Source organism: Salvelinus namaycush, chromosome 3 (genome assembly GCF_016432855.1).
Source record: "Salvelinus namaycush isolate Seneca chromosome 3, SaNama_1.0, whole genome shotgun sequence".
In the NCBI taxonomy this organism is placed as follows: domain Eukaryota; kingdom Metazoa; phylum Chordata; class Actinopteri; order Salmoniformes; family Salmonidae; genus Salvelinus; species Salvelinus namaycush.
The window spans coordinates 91,325,332-91,346,975 of record NC_052309.1 but is presented as its reverse complement, the minus strand read 5'-3'; the positions used below and the strand labels follow the sequence as shown (position 1 = coordinate 91,346,975).

The 21,644-nt window shown below is 44.2% G+C and overlaps 2 protein-coding genes across 3 annotated transcripts in view; one reads left to right on the top strand and one right to left on the bottom strand.

Moving 5' to 3' along the window:
* eef2kmt (eukaryotic elongation factor 2 lysine methyltransferase) overlaps positions 1-21,644 on the top strand; it is a 63,728-nt gene that overhangs the window by 10,236 nt on the left and 31,848 nt on the right. The gene's annotated exons all lie outside the window — the stretch shown is intronic.
* LOC120042341 (chitobiosyldiphosphodolichol beta-mannosyltransferase-like) lies at positions 149-20,661 on the bottom strand. 2 transcript variants are annotated; one of them, XM_038987153.1, is made up of 13 exons: positions 20,354-20,661; positions 20,111-20,188; positions 17,838-17,941; positions 14,468-14,616; positions 13,378-13,467; positions 9,398-9,508; positions 7,473-7,594; positions 6,323-6,361; positions 4,408-4,467; positions 3,692-3,802; positions 2,692-2,806; positions 753-828; positions 149-483 (listed from the first exon to the last, which is right to left on the bottom strand). In XM_038987153.1, the coding sequence occupies exons 1-13, from the start codon at positions 20,643-20,645 to the stop codon at positions 346-348; spliced, it is 1,485 nt and encodes a 494-aa protein (XP_038843081.1). In that variant the 5' UTR covers positions 20,646-20,661; the 3' UTR covers positions 149-345. The 2 variants fall into 2 exon arrangements, with proteins under 2 accessions (XP_038843081.1, XP_038843085.1); XM_038987157.1 differs by lacking the exon at positions 9,398-9,508.

Sequence of the window (21,644 nt, the reverse complement as noted above, 5' to 3'; positions counted from 1 at the left end):
AGGTAGCCTAGCGGTTCAGAGCAGGTAGCCTAGCGGTTCAGAGCAGGTAGCCTAGCGGTTAAGAGCAGGTAGCCTAGCGGTTCAGACCAGGTAGCCTAGCGGTTAAGAGCGTTGGGCCAGTAACCAAAAAGTCACTGGTTTGAATCCCCGAGTAGACTAGGTGAAACATCTGTGGATGTGCCCTTGAACAAGGCACTTAACCCTAATGGCTCCTGTAAGTCGTTCTGGATAAGAGCGTCTGCTAAATGTTGAAGATTGGAGGCTCAAGAAGGGGGTTTGAGACAGAGCGAAGATGTAGAGAGGGGATGAGTCAGCTGCTGTAGAGAGGTCTGTCTAACAGGGAAGTCAGGGTGCAGTGAGGAGAGGCAGGACATTCTGGTCCCAGTTCTGGTCCCACCGCTGCCCCCCACTGGCCCGGAGGTTCCTCCTGAACTGACCCAGTTTGCCCTCATCCTCACAGCCAGGGAAGTCCCACAACAGAGACTGGAGAGACACAACATAGGGACATGAACAGGTTTCATAAAACGGGTAGATTGGATCCTGGCTAAAACAGCCATGTGTATATCAGACCATATACCACTATCACAGGAACTGGTTACAGTCAGATAAGATAGAATATACTTTAGAAAAGATGCCAGTTTACAGGATCATACCACTGGGAACAATAGTCAATGCTTTGGACTCAAGTGATCTGGTATAAATCAGGGGTTTCTGTATCTCCTCAGCTGAAGAGTATTATTATATTACTGTACCTTGAGCTGTCCAGATAGTTCCTCAGAGTCTTTGAAGATCAACCCGTTCTCCTCATGCTTCACCAGCTCATGTAGACTACAGAAGAGAATATAACAGGGTTAACAACAGAGACTGACAACATAGGAGAATATAACAGAGTTAGATCCACATTAAACACAGCACAGGAAACTCAGTCCAAAACAGATCAGATCAGCACATAGCCTCTCTGCATGGGGGTAAAAGGTGACTGTTGACCCAGGGTTTAGAGTATTCCCTCAGCAGTAGAAGGTGACTGCTGACCCAGGGTTTAGAGTATTCCCTCAGCAGTAGATGGTGACTGTTGACCCAGGGTTTAGAGTATTCCCTCAGCAGTAGAAGGTGACTGTTGACCCAGGGTTTAGAGTATTCCCTCAGCGGTAGAAGGTAACTGTTGACCTAGGGTTTAGAGTATTCCCTCAGCAGTAGAAGGTGACTGTTGACCCAGGGTTTAGAGTATTCCCTCAGCAGTAGAAGGTGACTGTTGACCCAGGGTTTAGAGTATTCCCTCAGCAGTAGAAGGTGACTGTTGACCCAGGGTTTAGAGTATTCCCTCAGCAGTAGAAGGTGACTGTTGACCCAGGGTTTAGAGTATTCCCTCAGCAGTAGAAGGTGACTGCTGACCCAGGGTTTAGAGTATTCCCTCAGCAGTAGATGGTGACTGTTGACCCAGGGTTTAGAGTATTCCCTCAGCAGTAGAAGGTGACTGTTGACCCAGGGTTTAGAGTATTCCCTCAGCAGTAGAAGGTAACTGTTGACCTAGGGTTTAGAGTATTCCCTCAGCAGTAGAAGGTGACTGTTGACCCAGGGTTTAGAGTATTCCCTCAGCAGTAGAAGGTGACTGTTGACCCAGGGTTTAGAGTATTCCCTCAGCAGTAGAAGGTGACTGTTGACCCAGGGTTTAGAGTATTCCCTCAGCAGTAGAAGGTGACTGTTGACCCAGGGTTTAGAGTATTCCCTCAGCAGTAGAAGGTGACTGCTGACCCAGGGTTTAGAGTATTCCCTCAGCAGGAGAAGGTGACTGCTGACCCAGGGTTTAGAGTATTCCCTCAGCAGTAGAAGGTGACTGCTGACCCAGGGTTTAGAGTATTCCCTCAGCAGTAGAAGGTGACTGCTGACCCAGGGTTTAGAGTATTCCCTCAGCAGTAGAAGGTGACTGTTGACCCAGGGTTTAGAGTATTCCCTCAGCAGTAGAAGGTGACTGCTGACCCAGGGTTCAGAGTATTCCCTCAGCAGGAGAAGGTGACTGCTGACCCAGGGTTTAGAGTATTCCCTCAGCAGTAGAAGGTGACTGCTGACCCAGGGTTTAGAGTATTCCCTCAGCAGTAGAAGGTGACTGCTGACCCAGGGTTTAGAGTATTCCCTCAGCAGTAGAAGGTGACTGTTGACCCAGGGTTTAGAGTATTCCCTCAGCAGTAGAAGGTGACTGTTGACCCAGGGTTTAGAGTATTCCCTCAGCAGGAGAAGGTGACTGTTGACTCAGGGTTTAGAGTATTCCCTCAGCAGTAGAAGGTGACTGTTGACCCAGGGTTTAGAGTATTCCCTCAGCAGTAGAAGGTGACTGTTGACCCAGGGTTTAGAGTATTCCCTCAGCAGTAGAAGGTGACTGTTGACCCAGGGTTTAGAGTATTCCCTCAGCAGTAGAAGGTGACTGTTGACCCAGGGTTTAGAGTATTCCCTCAGCAGTAGAAGGTGACTGTTGACCCAGGGTTTAGAGTATTCCCTCAGCAGTAGAAGGTGACTGTTGACCCAGGGTTTAGAGTATTCCCTCAGCAGTAGAGGATGACAGCACAGACAGTGTGTGTGTGAATGGTGTTAGAAGGTGCCTGTTAAAGAGTTCTGTCTCACCAGTAGAAGGTGACAGCACAGACAGTGTGTGTGTGCATGGTGTTAGAAGGGGCCTGTTAAAGAGTCCTGTCTCACCAGTAGAAGTGGATGGCACAGACAGGCAGACAGCAACCAAACATGTCCACCACCTTCATAGGCAGGTCCAGACCACTGGACGACTTATGGAGACAAACACCCAGATCTGCTGAGCCTGGGACAGGGAGAACATACACAACATCAGTACACACACACACACACAGATCTACTGAGCTTGGGACAGGAAGAACATACACAACATCAGTACACACACACACACAGATCTGCTGAGCCTGGGACAGGGAGAACATACACAACATCAGTACACACACACACACACACCCAGATCTGCTGAGCCTGGGACAGGGAGAACATACACAACATCAGTACACACACACACACACACACAGATCTGCTGAGCCTGGGACAGGGAGAACACACACAACATCAGTACACACACACCAGTACACACACACACACACAGATCTGCTGAGCCTGGGACAGGAAGAACATACACAACATCAGTACACACACACACACACACAGATCTGCTGAGCCTGGGACAGGAAGAATATACACAACATCAGTAAAACACACACCAGTACACACACACACACACACACACACACACACACACACACACACACACACACACACACACACACACACACACACACACACACACACACACACACACACACACAGATCTGCTGAGCCTGGGACAGGAAGAACATACACAACATCAGTACACACACACACACACACCAGTACACACACACACACACCAGTACACACACACACCAGTACACACACACACCAGTACACACACACAGAGATCTGCTGAGCCTGGGACAGGAAGAACATACAAAACATCAGTACACACACACACACACACACACACACACACACACATCTGCTGAGCCTGGGACAGGAAGAACATGCACAACATCAGTACACACACACCAGTACACACACACACACACACACACCAGTACACACACCAGTACACACACACACACAGACAGACCTACTGAGACTGGAACAGGGAGACCACACTAACCTAGCAGAACAGGGTAGTCCTCCGCCTCCAGCCATGGAGTACAGATCTTCACGTGCTCAAAGCTCAGGGCGTCTATCAGCTTCCTGTAGTGGTCCTTCTGAGGACCCTTACCTGGTCTCACACACACAGGGAATTGAAACAATACGTATCTAGGGTTAACAGTATAGGACCGACAAGAATTGTAAAGGTTTTTCTCAGTTGGTTTAACCTGGCAACAACAGGTTAGTTGATGATGTAATTGTTTGTGAGGCTTCTCAATCAAATCACGTTTATTCAAAAGGCCCCTTTTTACATCAGCATTTGATGCAAACGTTGCGTTTACACAGGCAGCCCAATTCTGATATTTTGCCCAATTATTGGCAAAAGACTTGATCTGATTGGTCAAAAGACCAAATCAGACGCAGCATGTAAAAGTGCTTTACTGTAATCCGGCCTAGACCTCACAGACCTGCAGCAGAACACTGTCAACACTATAGTTACCTGTGATGACAGACTGGCAGCAGTACACTGTCAACACTATAGTTACCTGTGATGACAGACTGGCAGCAGTACACTGTCAACACTATAGTTACCTGTGATGACACAGACCAGCAGCAGTACACTGTCAACACTATAGTTACCTGTGATGACACAGACTGGCAGCAGTACACTGTCAACACTATAGTTACCTGTGATGACACAGACCTGCAGCAGTACACTGTCAACACTATAGTTACCTGTGATGACACAGACCAGCGAGGGAAGAGAGGCTCCTGCTTTCACAAACCCCTCGTAGTCTGGTAGAGAAAACACACAAGGTTAGTACAAGGGCTTGTATCCCAAATAGCACCCTACTCCCTACGTAGTGCACTAACTTTTGACCAGAGCCCCATGGACCCTAAGAGGACACCACTGAGAGGTCTCCTTCCTTTCTCTCTTAGAATCACTGATTAGACATGATTGATTCTAATTAAGAATGATTAGACAGGTGAATTATAGTCACTAATTAGACGTGATTGATTCTAATTAAGAATGATTAGACAGGTGAATTATAGTCACTAATTAGACGTGATTGATTCTAATTAAGAATGATTAGACAGGTGAATTATAGTCACTAATTAGACGTGATTGATTCTAATTAAGAATGATTAGACAGGTGAATTATAGTCACTAATTAGACGTGATTGATTCTAATTAAGAATGATTAGACAGGTGAATTATAGTCACTAATTAGACGTGATTGATTCTAATTAAGAATGATTAGACAGGTGAATTATAGTCACTAATTAGACGTGATTGATTCTAATTAAGAATGATTAGACAGGTGAATTATAGTCACTAATTAGACGTGATTGATTCTAATTAAGAATGATTAGACAGGTGAATTATAGTCACTAATTAGACGTGATTGATTCTAATTAAGAATGATTAGACAGGTGAATTATAGTCACTAATTAGACGTGATTAATTCTAATTAAGAATGATTAGACAGGTGAATTATAGTCACTAATTAGACGTGATTGATTCTAATTAAGAATGATTAGACAGGTGAATTATAGTCACTAATTAGACGTGATTGATTCTAATTAAGAATGATTAGACAGGTGAATTATAGTCACTAATTAGACGTGATTGATTCTAATTAAGAATTACTAGACAGGTGAATTATAGTCATTGATTAGACGTGATTGATTCTAATTAAGAATGACTAGACAGGTGAATTATAGTCACTGATTAGACATGATTGATTCTAATTAAGAATGATTAGACAGGTGAATTATAGTCACTGATTAGACATGATTGATTCTAATTAAGAATGATTAGACAGGTGAATTATAGTCACTGATTAGACATGATTGATTCTAATTAAGAATGATTAGACAGGTGAATTATAGTCACTGATTAGACATGATTGATTCTAATTAAGAATGATTAGACAGGTGAATTATAGTCACTGATTAGACATGATTGATTCTAATTAAGAATGATTAGACAGGTGAATTATAGTCACTGATTAGACATGATTGATTCTAATTAAGAATGATTAGACAGGTGAATTATAGTCATTGATTAGACGTGATTGATTCTAATTAAGAATGACTAGACAGGTGAATTATAGTCACTGATTAGACGTGATTGATTCTAATTAAGAATGATTAGACAGGTGAATTATAGTCATTGATTAGACGTGATTGATTCTAATTAAGAATGATTAGACAGGTGAATTCCAGTGCTCCACCACATGGCTTTCATCTGTCAAGTCTTTTCTAATCAGAGATGACTTCAAAGAAGGAAGGATGGATGGGAGGGAAGAAGGATGGATGGGAGGAAGGATGGATGGGAGGAAGGATGGATGGGAGGAAGGATGGATGGGAAGAAGGATGGATGGGAAGAAGGTTGGATGGATGGGAGGAAGGATGGATGGATGGATGGGAGGAAGGATGGATGGATGGGAGGAAGGATGGATGGGAGGAAGGATGGATGGGAGGAAGGATGGATGGGAGGAAGGATGGATGGGAGGAAGGATGGATGGGAGGGAGGGAAGAAGGATGGATGGGAGGAAGGATGGGAGGAAGGATGGATGGGAGGAAGGATGGATGGGAGGAAGGATGCTCTTTAAAATGGGGCCCAACTGCAGATGATAATGATTACCTTCCAGAGCCTTCAGCAGAATGGAGAAGTCCTCATCCTCTGTTGAACACAGACAGGGGAAACAGTGAGAGACCCTAACAAGTATTTACACCTGACAGCTGTGTGTACTTACGTTGTACACATGTCGACTAAACACATAGAGCCAGGATTGTATTTTATGTCCAACACAGAAAACCTCTAGCCTGATCCCAATCCTAACCTGACTCCAAACAGAATGTAGTCCCAATTCTGACCTGACTCCAAACAGAATGTAATCTGGCTCTAGTCTGATCCCCATCCAGACCTGATTCTAAACAGAATGTAATCTGGCTCTAGTCTGATCCCCATCCAGACCTGACTCCAAACAGAATGTAATCCCAATCCTGACCTGACTCCAAACAGAATGTAAACTGGCTCTAGTCTGATCCCCATCCTGACCTGATTCTAAACAGAATGTAATCTGGCTCTAGTCTGATCCCCATCCTGACCTGACTCCAGAATGTAATCTGGCTCTAGTCTGATCCCCATCCTGACCTGATTCCAAACAGAATGTAATCTGGCTCTAGTCTGATCCCCACCCTGACCTGATTCTAAACAGAATGTAATCTGGCTCTAGTCTGATCCCCATCCTGACCTGATTCTAAACAGAATGTAATCTGGCTCTAGTCTGATCCCCATCCTGACCTGATTCTAAACAGAATGTAATCTGTCTCTAGTCTGATCCCCATCCTGACCTGACTCCAAACAGAATGTAATCTGGCTCTAGTCTGATCCCCATCCTGACCTGATTCTAAACAGAATGTAATCTTGCTCTAGTCTGATCCCCATCCTGACCTGATTCTAAACAGAATGTAATCTGGCTCTAGTCTGATCCCAATCCTGACCTGACTCCAAACAGAATGTAGTCCCAATCCTGACCTGACTCCAAACAGAATGTAATCTGGCTCTAGTCTGATCCCCATCCTGACCTGACTCCAAACAGAATGTAAACTGGCGCAAAAGGATGTTTGGACGAGGCTAGAACTGCTCTCGAGGTAAGAAAAACCATTAAGAGTCTCCTGGTGCTTACGAAATTGCACCTTATTCCCTATGTATTGTACAACTTTTGACCAGAGCCCTATGGAGAACAGGTTGCCATTTGGGACTCAAACTGTGCCTGTGGGGTACTGACCGGTCCAGCTGGTGCTGCTGATCAGTAGGGCAGGTCGACCTGAGGTCAAGGTCACAGAAAGGTCACTGGGGTCACGACCTGTAAACGCTGTTCTCTCTGTCTCACCACCAGGGCGCTCACCACTGTAACAGACACAGTGGTTATAACATGTCTATGATAGTTCTTTATCTCTCCAATAAAAACAGAAACACAGTGATTATAACATGTGTTATGTCATGTCTGTTAAATGTATTTGTTAGAGTAATGACATTATAATAACTGTCCGGCAATGTTGGATAACTGTAGTACAGGCCCTATGTTCCTCCAGAACCAAGAGGATAACTGTAGTACAGGCCCTGTGTTCCTCCAGGACCAAGAGGATAACTGTAGTACAGGCCCTGTGTTCCTCCAGGAACCAAGAGGATAACTGTAGTACAGGCCCTGTGTTCCTCCAGAACCAAGAGGATAACTGTAGTACAGGCCCTGTGTTCCTCCAGAACCAAGAGGATAACTGTAGTACAGGCCCCGTGTTCCTCCAGGAACCAAGAGGATAACTGTAGTACAGGCCCCGTGTTCCTCCAGGAACCAAGAGGATAACTGTAGTACAGGCCCTGTGTTCCTCCATGAACCAAGAGGATAACTGTAGTACAGGCCCTATGTTCCTCCAGGAACCAATAGGATACCCCCAGACCTGGAACTGAGGGTTAGTCTTGGCCAGCCTCATCAACAGACTATACTGGACTCACCAGACCTGGAACTGAGGGTTAGTCTTGACCAGCCTCATCAACAGACTATACTAGACTCACCAGACCTGGAACTGAGGGTTAGTCTTGACCAGCCTCATCAACAGACTATACTGGACTCACCAGACCTGGAACTGAGGGTTAGTCTTGACCAGCCTCATCAACAGACTATACTAGACTCACCAGACCTGGAACTGAGGGTTAGTCTTGACCAGCCTCATCAACAGACTATACTGGACTCACCAGACCTGGAACTGAGGGATAGTCTTGGCCAGCCTCATCAACAGACTATACTAGACTCACCAGACCTGGAACTGAGGGTTAGTCTTGACCAGCCTCATCAACAGACTATACTAGACTCACCAGACCTGGAACTGAGGGATAGTCTTGACCAGCCTCATCAACAGACTATACTGGACTCACCAGACCTGGAACTGAGGGTTAGTCTTGACCAGCCTCATCAACAGACTATACTAGACTCACCAGACCTGGAACTGAGGGATAGTCTTGGCCAGCCTCATCAACAGACTATACTAGACTCACCAGACCTGGAACTGAGGGTTAGTCTTGACCAGCCTCATCAACAGACTATACTAGACTCACCAGACCTGGAACTGAGGGATAGTCTTGGCCAGCCTCATCAACAGACTATACTAGACTCACCAGACCTGGAACTGAGGGTTAGTCTTGACCAGCCTCATCAACAGACTATACTAGACTCACCAGACCTGGAACTGAGGGTTAGTCTTGGCCAGCCTCATCAACAGACTATACTAGACTCACCAGACCTGGAACTGAGGGATAGTCTTGGCCAGCCTCATCAACAGACTATACTGGACTCACCAGACCTGGAACTGAGGGTTAGTCTTGACCAGCCTCATCAACAGACTATACTAGACTCACCAGACCTGGAACTGAGGGATAGTCTTGACCAGCCTCATCAACAGACTATACTAGACTCACCAGACCTGGAACTGAGGGTTAGTCTTGACCAGCCTCATCAACAGACTATACTAGACTCACCAGACCTGGAACTGAGGGATAGTCTTGGCCAGCCTCATCAACAGACTATACTGGACTCACCAGACCTGGAACTGAGGGTTAGTCTTGACCAGCCTCATCAACAGACTATACTAGACTCACCAGACCTAGAACTGAGGGATAGTCTTGGCCAGCCTCATCAACAGACTATACTAGACTCACCAGACCTGGAACTGAGGGATAGTCTTGGCCAGCCTCATGAACAGCTGGTGCTTTAGGTCTACTGAAGTCTCCTTGAAGATAGCAGGTGGCTTGTCATACAATGTGGTCGCCCTATAGGAGGAGAATAAGGCAGGTGGCTTGTCATACAATGTGGTCGCCCAATAGGAGGAGAATAAGACAGTTGGTTTGTCATACAATGTGGTCGCCCTATAGGAGGAGAATAAGGCAGGTGGTTTGTCATACAATGTGGTCGCCCTATAGGAGGAGAATAAGGCAGGTGGCTTGTCATACAATGTGGTCGCCCTATAGGAGGAGAATAAGGCAGGTGGTTTGTCATACAATGTGGTCGCCCTATAGGAGGAGAATAAGGCAGGTGGCTTGTCATACAATGTGGTCGCCCTATAGGAGGAGAATAAGGCAGGTGGCTTGTCATACAATGTGGTCGCCCTATAGGAGGAGAATAAGGCAGGTGGCTTGTCATACAATATGGTCGCCCTATAGGAGGAGAATAAGGCAGGTGGCTTGTCATACAATGTGGTCGCCCTATAGGAGGAGAATAAGACAGGTGGCTTGTCATACAATGTGGTCGCCCTATTGGAGGAGAATAAGACAGTTGGCTTGTCATACAATGTGGTCGCCCTATAGGAGGAGAATAAGGCAGGTGGCTTGTCATACAATGTGGTCGACCCTATAGGAGGAGAATAAGACAGTTGGCTTGTCATACAATGTGGTCGCCCTATAGGAGGAGAATAAGACAGTTGGCTTGTCATACAATGTGGTCGCCCTATAGGAGGAGAATAAGGCAGGTGGCTTGTCATACAATGTGGTCGCCCTATAGGAGGAGAATAAGGCAGGTGGCTTGTCATACAATGTGGTCGCCCTATAGGAGGAGAATAAGGCAGGTGGCTTGTCATACAATGTGGTCGCCCAATAGGAGGAGAATAAGGCAGGTGGCTTGTCATACAATGTGGTCGCCCTATAGGAGGAGAATAAGGCAGGTGGCTTGTCATACAATGTGGTCGCCCTATAGGAGGAGAATAAGGCAGGTGGCTTGTCATACAATGTGGTCGACCCTATAGGAGGAGAATAAGACAGTTGGCTTGTCATACAATGTGGTCGACCCTATAGGAGGAGAATAAGACAGTTGGCTTGTCATACAATGTGGTCGACCCTATAGGAGGAGAATAAGACAGTTGGCTTGTCATACAATGTGGTCGCCCAATAGGAGGAGAATAAGACAGTTGGCTTGTCATACAATGTGGTCGTCCAATAGGAGGAGAATAAGGCAGGTGGCTTGTCATACAATGTGGTCGCCCTATAGGAGGAGAATAAGACAGTTGGCTTGTCATACAATGTGGTCGCCCTATAGGAGGAGAATAAGGCAGGTGGCTTGTCATACAATGTGGTCGCCCAATAGGAGGAGAATAAGACAATAAGTCATGACAATAGTAGTCAACCATCTTCTCTTTCTGTTGCCTGTAAACCCAATCATCTGGGAAAGACCACTACTACTTACAGACAAGACAGCTGTAGACAGACAATAGTTTGATCTTGCATAGGAAACCATTGTCATGTAGGCCTACACTGTAGACGTGTCTCCACATCCTGTCATGTCATTAGACGTGTCTCCACATCCTGTCATGTCTGTAGATGTGTCTCCACATCCTGTCATTAGACGTGTCTCCACATCCTGTCATTAGACGTGTCTCCACAACCTGTCATGTCTGTAGACGTGTCTCCACATCCTGTCATGTCATTAGACGTGTCTCCACATCCTGTCATTAGACGTGTCTCCACATCCTGTCATTAGACGTGTCTCCACATCCTGTCATTAGACGTGTCTCCACATCCTGTCATGTCATTAGACGTGTCTCCACAACCTGTCATGTCTGTATATGTGTCTCCACATCCTGTCATGTCTGTAGACGCGTCTCCACATCCTGTCATGTCTGTAGACGCGTCTCCACATCCTGTCATGTCATTAGACGTGTCTCCACATCCTGTCATGTCTGTAGACGTGTCTCCACATCCTGTCATTAGACGCGTCTCCACATCCTGTCATGTCTGTAGACGTGTCTCCACATCCTGTCATGTCTGTAGACGTGTCTCCACATCCTGTCATGTCTGTAGACGTGTCTCCACATCCTGTCATGTCTGTAGACGTGTCTCCACATCCTGTCATGTCATTAGACGTGTCTCCACATCCTGTCATGTCTGTAGACGTGTCTCCACATCCTGTCATGTCTGTAGACGTGTCTCCACATCCTGTCATGTCTGTAGACGTGTCTCCACATCCTGTCATGTCTGTAGACGTGTCTTCCCATCCTGTCATGTCATTAGGCGTGTCTCCACATCCTGTCATGTCTGTAGACGTGTCTCCACAACCTGTCATGTCTGTAGACGTGTCTCCATATCCTGTCATTAGACGTGTCTCCACATCCTGTCATGTCTGTAGACGTGTCTCCACAACCTGTCATGTCTGTATATGTGTCTCCATATCCTGTCATGTCTGTAGACGTGTCTCCATATCCTGTCATGTCTGTATATGTGTCTCCATATCCTGTCATGTCTGTAGACGTGTCTCCACAACCTGTCATGTCTGTATATGTGTCTCCACATCCTGTCATGTCTGTAGACGTGTCTCCACAACCTGTCATGTCTGTAGACGTGTCTCCATATCCTGTCATTAGACGTGTCTCCACATCCTGTCATGTCTGTAGACGTGTCTCCACAACCTGTCATGTCTGTATATGTGTCTCCATATCCTGTCATGTCTGTAGACGTGTCTCCACATCCTGTCATGTCTGTATATGTGTCTCCATATCCTGTCATGTCTGTAGACGTGTCTCCACATCCTGTCATGTCATTAGACGTGTCTCCACATCCTGTCATGTCTGTATATGTGTCTCCATATCCTGTCATGTCTGTAGACGTGTCTCCACATCCTGTCATGTCTGTATATGTGTCTCCATATCCTGTCATGTCTGTATATGTGTCTCCACATCCTGTCATGTCTGTAGACGTGTCTCCACATCCTGTCTGTAGACGTGTCTCCACATCCTGTCATGTCTGTAGACGTGTCTCCACATCCTGTCATGTCTGTAGACGTGTCTCCACATCCTGTCATGTCATTAGACGTGTCTCCACATCCTGTCATGTCATTAGACGTGTCTCCACAGCCTGTCATGTCATTAGACGTGTCTCCACATCCTGTCATGTCATTAGACGTGTCTCCACATCCTGTCATGTCATTAGACGTGTCTCCACATCCTGTCATGTCATTAGACGTGTCTCCACAGCCTGTCATGTCTGTAGATGTGTCTCCATATCCTGTCATTAGACGTGTCTCCACATCCTGTCATGTCTGTAGACGTGTCTCCACATCCTGTCATGTCTGTAGACGTGTCTCCACATCCTGTCATGTCTGTAGACGTGTCTCCACATCCTGTCATGTCATTAGACGTGTCTCCACATCCTGTCATGTCTGTAGACGTGTCTCCACATCCTGTCATGTCTGTAGACGTGTCTCCACATCCTGTCATGTCTGTAGACGTGTCTCCACATCCTGTCATGTCATTAGATGTGTCTCCACATCCTGTCATGTCTGTATATGTGTCTCCACATCCTGTCATGTCTGTAGACGTGTCTCCACATCCTGTCATGTCTGTAGACGTGTCTCCACATCCTGTCATGTCTGTAGACGTGTCTCCACATCCTGTCATGTCTGTAGACGTGTCTCCACATCCTGTCATGTCTGTAGACGTGTCTCCACATCCTGTCATGTCTGTAGACGTGTCTCCACATCCTGTCATGTCTGTAGACGTGTCTCCACATCCTGTCATGTCTGTAGATATGTCTCCACATCCTGGTGTCTGTCCATCCGTCTGTCCATCGATGTCTGTATGTCTGTCCGTCGTCTATCTATCTATATCCAGATGGATTGGTTGACAGACGGATGTTGAAAGTAAAACAATCCTAACCTGATGTTCCAGTTGTTCTGAAGGTCTTCCTTCATAGCGTTGGAGACACAAAGGTTATGGCTGGAGAATCGCCCAAACAACTGCTCATACCTGCCAGAGACAGGACAGGGGACAAGAACATGGGTTCTATTCATTAATGCACACCGTAGCTAAACAGTCTGCAACAATTTCTTGGACAAATTCAGGTAGGTCCCTCCCTGATCTGCCCGTTTAGTTTCCACTGAAGAAGACCATGTTTATGCAAAGCTGTAGATGAATTCAGAAAGTATTCAGACCCCTTGACTTTTTCCACATTTGTTACAGAGATGGTTGTCCTTCTGGAAGGGTGTCCCATTTCCACAGAGGAACTCTAGAGCTCTGTCAGAGTGACCATCGGGTTCTTGGTCACCTCGATGAACAGGGCCCTTCTCCCCTGATTGCTCAGTTTGGCTAGGTGGCCAGCTCCAGGAAGAGTTTTGGTTGTTCCAATCTTCTTCCACTAAAGAATGATGTAGGTCACTGTGTTCTTGGGGACCTTCAATGCTGCAGACATGGTACCCTTCCCTAGACCTGTGCCTCGACACAATCATGTCTCAGAGCTCTACGGACAATTCCTTCGACATCATGGCTTGGTTTTTGCTCTGACATGCACTGTCAACTGTAGGACCTTGTATAGACAGGTGTGTGCCTTTCCAAATCATGTCCAATCAATTGAATTTACCACAGGTGGTCCAATCAAGTTGTAGAAACATGATCAATAGAAACAGGATGCACCTGAGCTCAATTTCAAGTCTCATAGCAAAGGGTCTGAATAATTGTGTAAATACATTTTGTTTGTTTGTACATTTGCAACATTTTCCCCAAAACTATTTTTGCTTTGTCATTATGGGGTATTGTGATGTCATTATGGGGTATTGTGATGTCATTATGGGGTATTGTGATGTCATTATGGGGTATTGTGTGTAGATTGAAGAGGATTTTTGTTTATTTAATCAATTTTAGAATAAGGCTGTAACGTAACAAAATGTGGAAAAAGGGGTCTGAATACTTTCCGAATGCACTGTATTGAATAGGGATCTATTTGGGACTCAGCCATGGTGATGTTACTGACCACTGTGCCAGCCTGACGATGGGGTGGTCCGGGCCGTGTGAGAGGGCCATGATGGTGTAACCGTAGTTGTGCCAGTCAATGATGAACCTGGATCCTCTCAGACCACACACCAGCCATGTCACCATTATACTGGGCAGTCCTGGAGGATTCTGGGGGAGAAAGAGATCGAATAACACACCAGGCTTGTCACCACTATACTGGGCAGTCCTAGAGGATTCTGGGGGAGGAAGAGACCGAATAACACACCAGGCTTATCACCATTATACTGGGCAGTCCTGGAGGATTCTGGGGGAGGAAGAGACCAAATAACACACCAGCCATGTCACCACTATACTGGGCAGACCTGGAGGATTCTGGGGGAGGAGGAGGTCAATAACACACCAGCCATGTCACCACTATACTGGGCAGTCCTGGAGGATTCTGGGGGAGGAGGCAAGTACAACTGAACAGAATAGAATGAATAGAATAAGAATAGAAGTAGAATAGAATTTAAATAAGTAAGATAGAACACAATAGAACAGAATATAATGAATATAATAGAATGACAGGTCAGGTCCTTAATAACCACTATTAAAACCAACATTAAATTCAACCTTTACTACAGCAAAACACATTAACAGCATCCTACCAGTTGTTTAATGGGGAAATCACAGCAGTATCTGTAGATGTCTCAGGACACAAACAGCATCCTACCAGTTGTTTAATGGGGAAATCACAGCAGTATCTGTAGATGTCTCAGGACACAAACAGCATCCTACCAGTTGTTTAATGGGGAAATCACAGCAGTATCTGTAGATGTCTCAGGACACAAACAGCATCCTACCAGTTGTTTAATGGGGAAATCACAGCAGTATCTGTAGATGTCTCAGGACACAAACAGCATCCTACTAGTTGTTTAATGGGGAAATCACAGCAGTATCTGTAGATGTCTCTGGACACAAACAGCATCCTACTAGTTGTTTAATGGGGAAATCACAGCAGTATCTGTAGATGTCTCAGGACACAAACAGCATCCTACCAGTTGTTTTAATGGGGAAATCACAGCTGTATCTGTAGATGTCTCTGGACACAAACAGCATCCTACTAGTTGTTTAATGGGGAAATCACAGCAGTATCTGTAGATGTCTCTGGACACAAACAGCATCCTACCAGTTGTTCTATGGGGAAATCACAGCAGTATCTGTAGATGTCTCAGGACACAAACAGCATCCTACCAGTTGTTCTATGGGGAAATCACAGCAGTATCTGTAGATGTCTCAGGACACAAACAGCATCCTACCAGTTGTTCTATGGGGAAATCACAGCAGTATCTGTAGATGTCTCAGGACACAAACAGCATCCTACCAGTTGTTCTATGGGGAAATCACAGCAGTATCTGTAGATGTCTCTGGACACAAACATCATCCTACCAGTTGTTTAATGGGGAAATCACAGCAGTATCTGTAGATGTCCCAGGACACAAACAGCATCCTACCAGTTGTTCTATGGGGAAATCACAGCAGTATCTGTAGATGTCTCAGGACACAAACAGCATCCTACCAGTTGTTCTATGGGGAAATCACAGCAGTATCTGTAGATGTCTCTGGACACAAACAGCATCCTACCAGTTGTTTAATGGGGAAATCACAGCAGTATCTGTAGATGTCTCTGGACACAAACAGCATCCTACCAGTTGTTTAATGGGGAAATCACACCAGTATCTGTAGATGTCTCTGGACACAAACAGCATCCTACTAGTTGTTTAATGGGGAAATCACAGCAGTATCTGTAGATGTCTCTGGACACAAACAGCATCCTACCAGTTGTTCTATGGGGAAATCACAGCAGTATCTGTAGATGTCTCAGGACACAAACAGCATCCTACTAGTTGTTTAATGGGGAAATCACAGCAGTATCTGTAGATGTCTCAGGACACAAACAGCATCCTACCAGTTGTTTAATGGGGAAATCACAGCAGTATCTGTAGATGTCTCAGGACACAAACAGCATCCTACTAGTTGTTTAATGGGGAAATCACAGCAGTATCTGTAGATGTCTCTGGACACAAACAGCATCCTACTAGTTGTTTAATGGGGAAATCACAGCAGTATCTGTAGATGTCTCAGGACACAAACAGCATCCTACCAGTTGTTTTAATGGGGAAATCACAGCTGTATCTGTAGATGTCTCTGGACACAAACAGCATCCTACTAGTTGTTTAATGGGGAAATCACAGCAGTATCTGTAGATGTCTCTGGACACAAACAGCATCCTACTAGTTGTTTAATGGGGAAATCACAGCAGTATCTGTAGATGTCTCTGGACATATGACATGATAGGTTAGAGAACAGAACAGAATAAATGAAAGTTCACAGGTTTTTCTGCAAGTTCTTCCAGTCAATAAGTAGGAATGTTTACATTATGTTTATTGTAGTAAAAATACCTGCATGAGAATATAGAACACACACACAGCAGCGTGTATTGTAGAACTATACCTGCATGAGAATATAGAACACACACACAGCAGCGTGTATTGTAGAACTATACCTGCATGAGAATATAGAACACACACACACACAGACAGCAGAGTGTATTGTAGAACTATACCTGCATGAGAATATAGAACACACACACAGCAGCGTGTATTGTAGAACTATACCTGCATGAGAATATAGAACACACACACACAGCAGAGTGTATTGTAGAACTATACCTGCATGAGAATATAGAACACACACACACACAGACAGCAGAGTGTATTGTAGAACTATACCTGCATGAGAATATAGAACACACACACAGCAGCGTGTATTGTAGAACTATACCTGCATGAGAATATAGAACACACACACACAGCAGAGTGTATTGTAGAACTATACCTGCATGAGAATATAGAACACACACACACACAGACAGCAGACTGTATTGTAGAACTATACCTGCATGAGAATATAGAACACCCACACAGCAGTGTATTGTAGAACTATACCTGCATGAGAATATAGAACACCCACACAGCAGTGTATTGTAGAACTATACCTGCATGAGAATATAGAACACCCACACAGCAGTGTATTGTAGAACTATACCTGCATGAGAATATAGAACACCCACACAGCAGTGTATTGTAGAACTATACCTGCATGAGAATATAGAACACCCACACAGCAGTGTATTGTAGAACTATACCTGCATGAGAATATAGAACACACACACAGCAGAGTGTATTGTAGAACTATACCTGCATGAGAATATAGAACACCCACACAGCAGTGTATTGTAGAACTATACCTGGATGAGAATATAGAACACCCACACAGCAGTGTATTGTAGAACTATACCTGCATGAGAATATAGAACACACACACAGCAGTGTATTGTAGAACTATACCTGGATGAGAATATGGGACTGGACGTCAGTCTTCAATAACACCAGGAGAAGCTGCAGGGACTGGAGAATCACCTTGGTAACATAGCTCACCATCCTAGGACCCACTGGAAACAGACAGACAGGTGGCATTATGGCATTGATTCAAGACCTAACTACTGTTATACAACCAGTGATTAGTAATTCTCATTGTTAGAGTCTATCTTGCCCATAGTATACACTAGACAACATACACATGGCAACATTTATACAGTATATTATACATATATATATACAGTGGGGCAAAAAAGTATTTAGTCAGCCACCAATTGTGCAAGTTCTCCCACTTAAGAAAATGAGAGAGGCCTGTAATTTCCATCATAGGTACACTTCAAATATGACAGACAAAATGAGAAGAAAAAATCCAGAAAATCACATTGTAGGATTTTTAATGAATTTATTTGCAAATTATGGTGGAAAATAAGTATTTGGTCAATAACAAAAGTTTATCTCAATACTTTGTTATATACCCTTTGTTGGCAATGACAGAGGTCAAACGTTTTCTGTAAGTCTTCACAAGGTTTTCACACACTGTTGCTGGTATTTTGGCCCATTCCTTCATGCAGATCTCCTCTAGAGCAGTGATGTTTTGGGGCTGTTGCTGGGCAACACGGACTTTCAACTACCTCCAAAGATTTTCTATGGGGTTGAGATCTGGAGACTGGCAAGGCCACTCCAGGACCTTGAAATGCTTCTTACGAAGCCACTCCTTCGTTGCCCAGGCGGTGACTTTGGGATCATTGTCATGCTGAAAGACCCAGCCACGTTTCATCTTCAATGTCCTTGCTGATGGAAGGAGGTTTTCACTCAAAATCTCACGATACATGGCCCCATTCATTCTTTCCTTTACACGGATCAGTCGTCCTGGTCCCTTTGCAGAAAAACAGCCCCAAAGCATGATGTTTCCACCCCCATGCTTCACAGTAGGTATGGTGTTCTTTGGATGCAACTCAGCATTCTTTGTCCTCCAAACACGACGAGCTGAGTTTTTACCAAAAAGTTATATTTTGGTTTCATCTGACCATATGACATTCTCCCAATCTTCTTCTGGATCATCCAAATGCTCTCTAGCAAACTTCAGACGGGCCTGGACATGTACTGGCTTAAGCAGGGGGACACGTCTGGCACTGCAGGATTTGAGTCCCTGGCGGCGTAGTGTGTTACTGATGGTAGGCTTTGTTACTTTGGTCCCAGCTCTCTGCAGGTCATTCACTAGGTCCCCCCGTGTGGTTCTGGGATTTTTGCTCACCGTTCTTGTGATCATTTTGACCCCACGGGGTGAGATCTTGCGTGGAGCCCCAGATCGAGGGAGATTATCAGTGGTCTTGTATGTCTTCCATTTCCTAATAATTGCTCCCACAGTTGATTTCTTCAAACCAAGCTGCTTACCTATTGCAGATTCAGTCTTCCCAGCCTGGTGCAGATCTACAATTTGGTTTCTGGTGTCCTTTGACAGCTCTTTGGTCTTGGCCATAGTGGAGTTTGGAGTGTGACTGTTTGAGGTTGTGGACAGGTGTCTTGTATACTGATAACAAGTTCAAACAGGTGCCATTAATACAGGTAACGAGTGGAGGACAGAGGAGCCTCTTAAAGAAGAAGTTACAAGTCTGTGAGAGCCAGAAATCTTGCTTGTTTGTAGGTGACCAAATACTTATTTTCCACCATAATTTGCAAATAAATTCATTAAAAATCCTACAATGTGATTTTCTGGATTTTTTTTCTCATTTTGTCTGTCATAGTTGAAGTGTACCTATGAGAAAATTACAGGCCTCTCTCATCTTTTTAAGTGGGAGAACTTGCACAATTGGTGGCTGACTAAATACTATTTTGCCCCACTGTGTGTATATATATATATATATTACCAGTCAAAACTTTGGACACACCTACTCAATAAAGGGTTTTTCTTTATTTTTACTATTTTCTACATTGTAGAATAACTATGAAATAAAACATATGGAATCATGTAGTTACCAAAAAAGTGGTAAACAAATTGAAATATAATTTAGCCATATGGCAGAAATATACTGTAATATGGTATAAATATACAGTAATATGGCATAAATATGGTAATATGGTATAAATATACGGTAATATGGTATAAATATACGGTAACATGGTATACATATACAGTAATATAGTATACATATACAGTAATATAGTATACATATACGGTAATATGGTATAAATATACAGTCATGGTAAATGCTGTAAACTCATTTCCAGATCAGTTCCAGTACCTTGGAGTCCTTTAACTTCTGTGATTGGGATGATTGTGATCCTCTCATCTCCAATCACATCCTGATGAGGCTTGGTACCTGACAATAACCACAACATGTTGTCACAGTAGAGCAGAGTAGTCAGAAGGGCTAGAGTTGGCAAGAGCACAAACACATCTGGGACCCGGCCAGCAGGGAGGCCACAAATTAAAGTATAGCTCCATGTTTATCTGTACATATAACACAATCAATCTATTCATTTACCAGGGAATCCAACAAACGTTACGCTGTAGCCGTGTTTGCTGAGCGAAAGGGCATGGTACTGCATGCGAGGGCTGCGTCCGATATCCCCCAGAACCAGCACACATACACGCCGCTCCGTCAACGCATCTCTTCTCCGTAACTTCCGCAATAACTGGGACACCAACACAGCAGTAACAGTAACGGAGACCAGTGTCCATAGTAAATGTAAAGTGGTCAGGTAAAACCCTGCTAGTAATGCGAAACCTATCAGTGAAAGTGTCGCCAGAGTCATAGATGCACTGGCATCCGCCATGTTTGTTGTGACTGATGACGTGTCTCAGTGTGACGTAACGGGGGAGGAGGGGTTCAACTGGGATTTAAAGGTACCGTGCACCTACGGTGTCGTCATTAGACCAAACATTTGTTCAACTAAAACGACAGTCTCTAAAGCACAAATTCAGGTACCTCCCTTCCCGTTTACGTTCCGTTTGCTTCCATTTAAGAAATGGTACCTCCCTTCCCATAGAATTGTATTTTACATTTGGGACTCGTGCCGCGTTCAAAACAACTGTGAATCTCCGACTTCCGACTTCAGTGCGTTCAAGACAACTTGGAACTCGTAAAAGAAAACGAGCTTTGACTGGTAAAATTCTATAATTAAGTGCAAAGAGGAACAATGTGTACATATTGAAGATAAATACTTTAAGAGAATGGAAGAATCAAATGCTTTATTATTTAAATATTGACAAAAATCTGGCTACAGATATAAACACCATAACACAATCTGAAGTCATATTGGGTCTTACAAGCATTGGAAACAACCAGTGGATGAAACCAACGGCTATTGATTATGAGAATAAATAAGAAACAATAGAATAAATAAATAAAATATTGAACAAATATGTACAAGTACTGATAGAGTGGCAACATGTGGGTATGAGCAAGTGTGGTGTCATTAACATTTGTCGAGTTTTATGTTGTTGTTTTACTGTTCTATTAAACTACCGTTACAATGTAATTATATGACTGTAACTACAGAGATTCTATTAAACTACCGGTACTATGTAATTATATGACTGTAACTACAGAGATTCTGTTAAACTACAGGTACTATGTAACTATATGACTGTAACTACAGAGGTTCTATTAAACTACAGGTACTATGTAATTATATGACTGTAACTACAGTGATTCTATTAAACTACAGGTACTATGTAACTATATGACTGTAACTACATGTAGCTATAAACCACAGACATTATCTATTCATTTCCCCTATCTGGTTTCTTAGTGTAGGCAAGGCTATAAATTG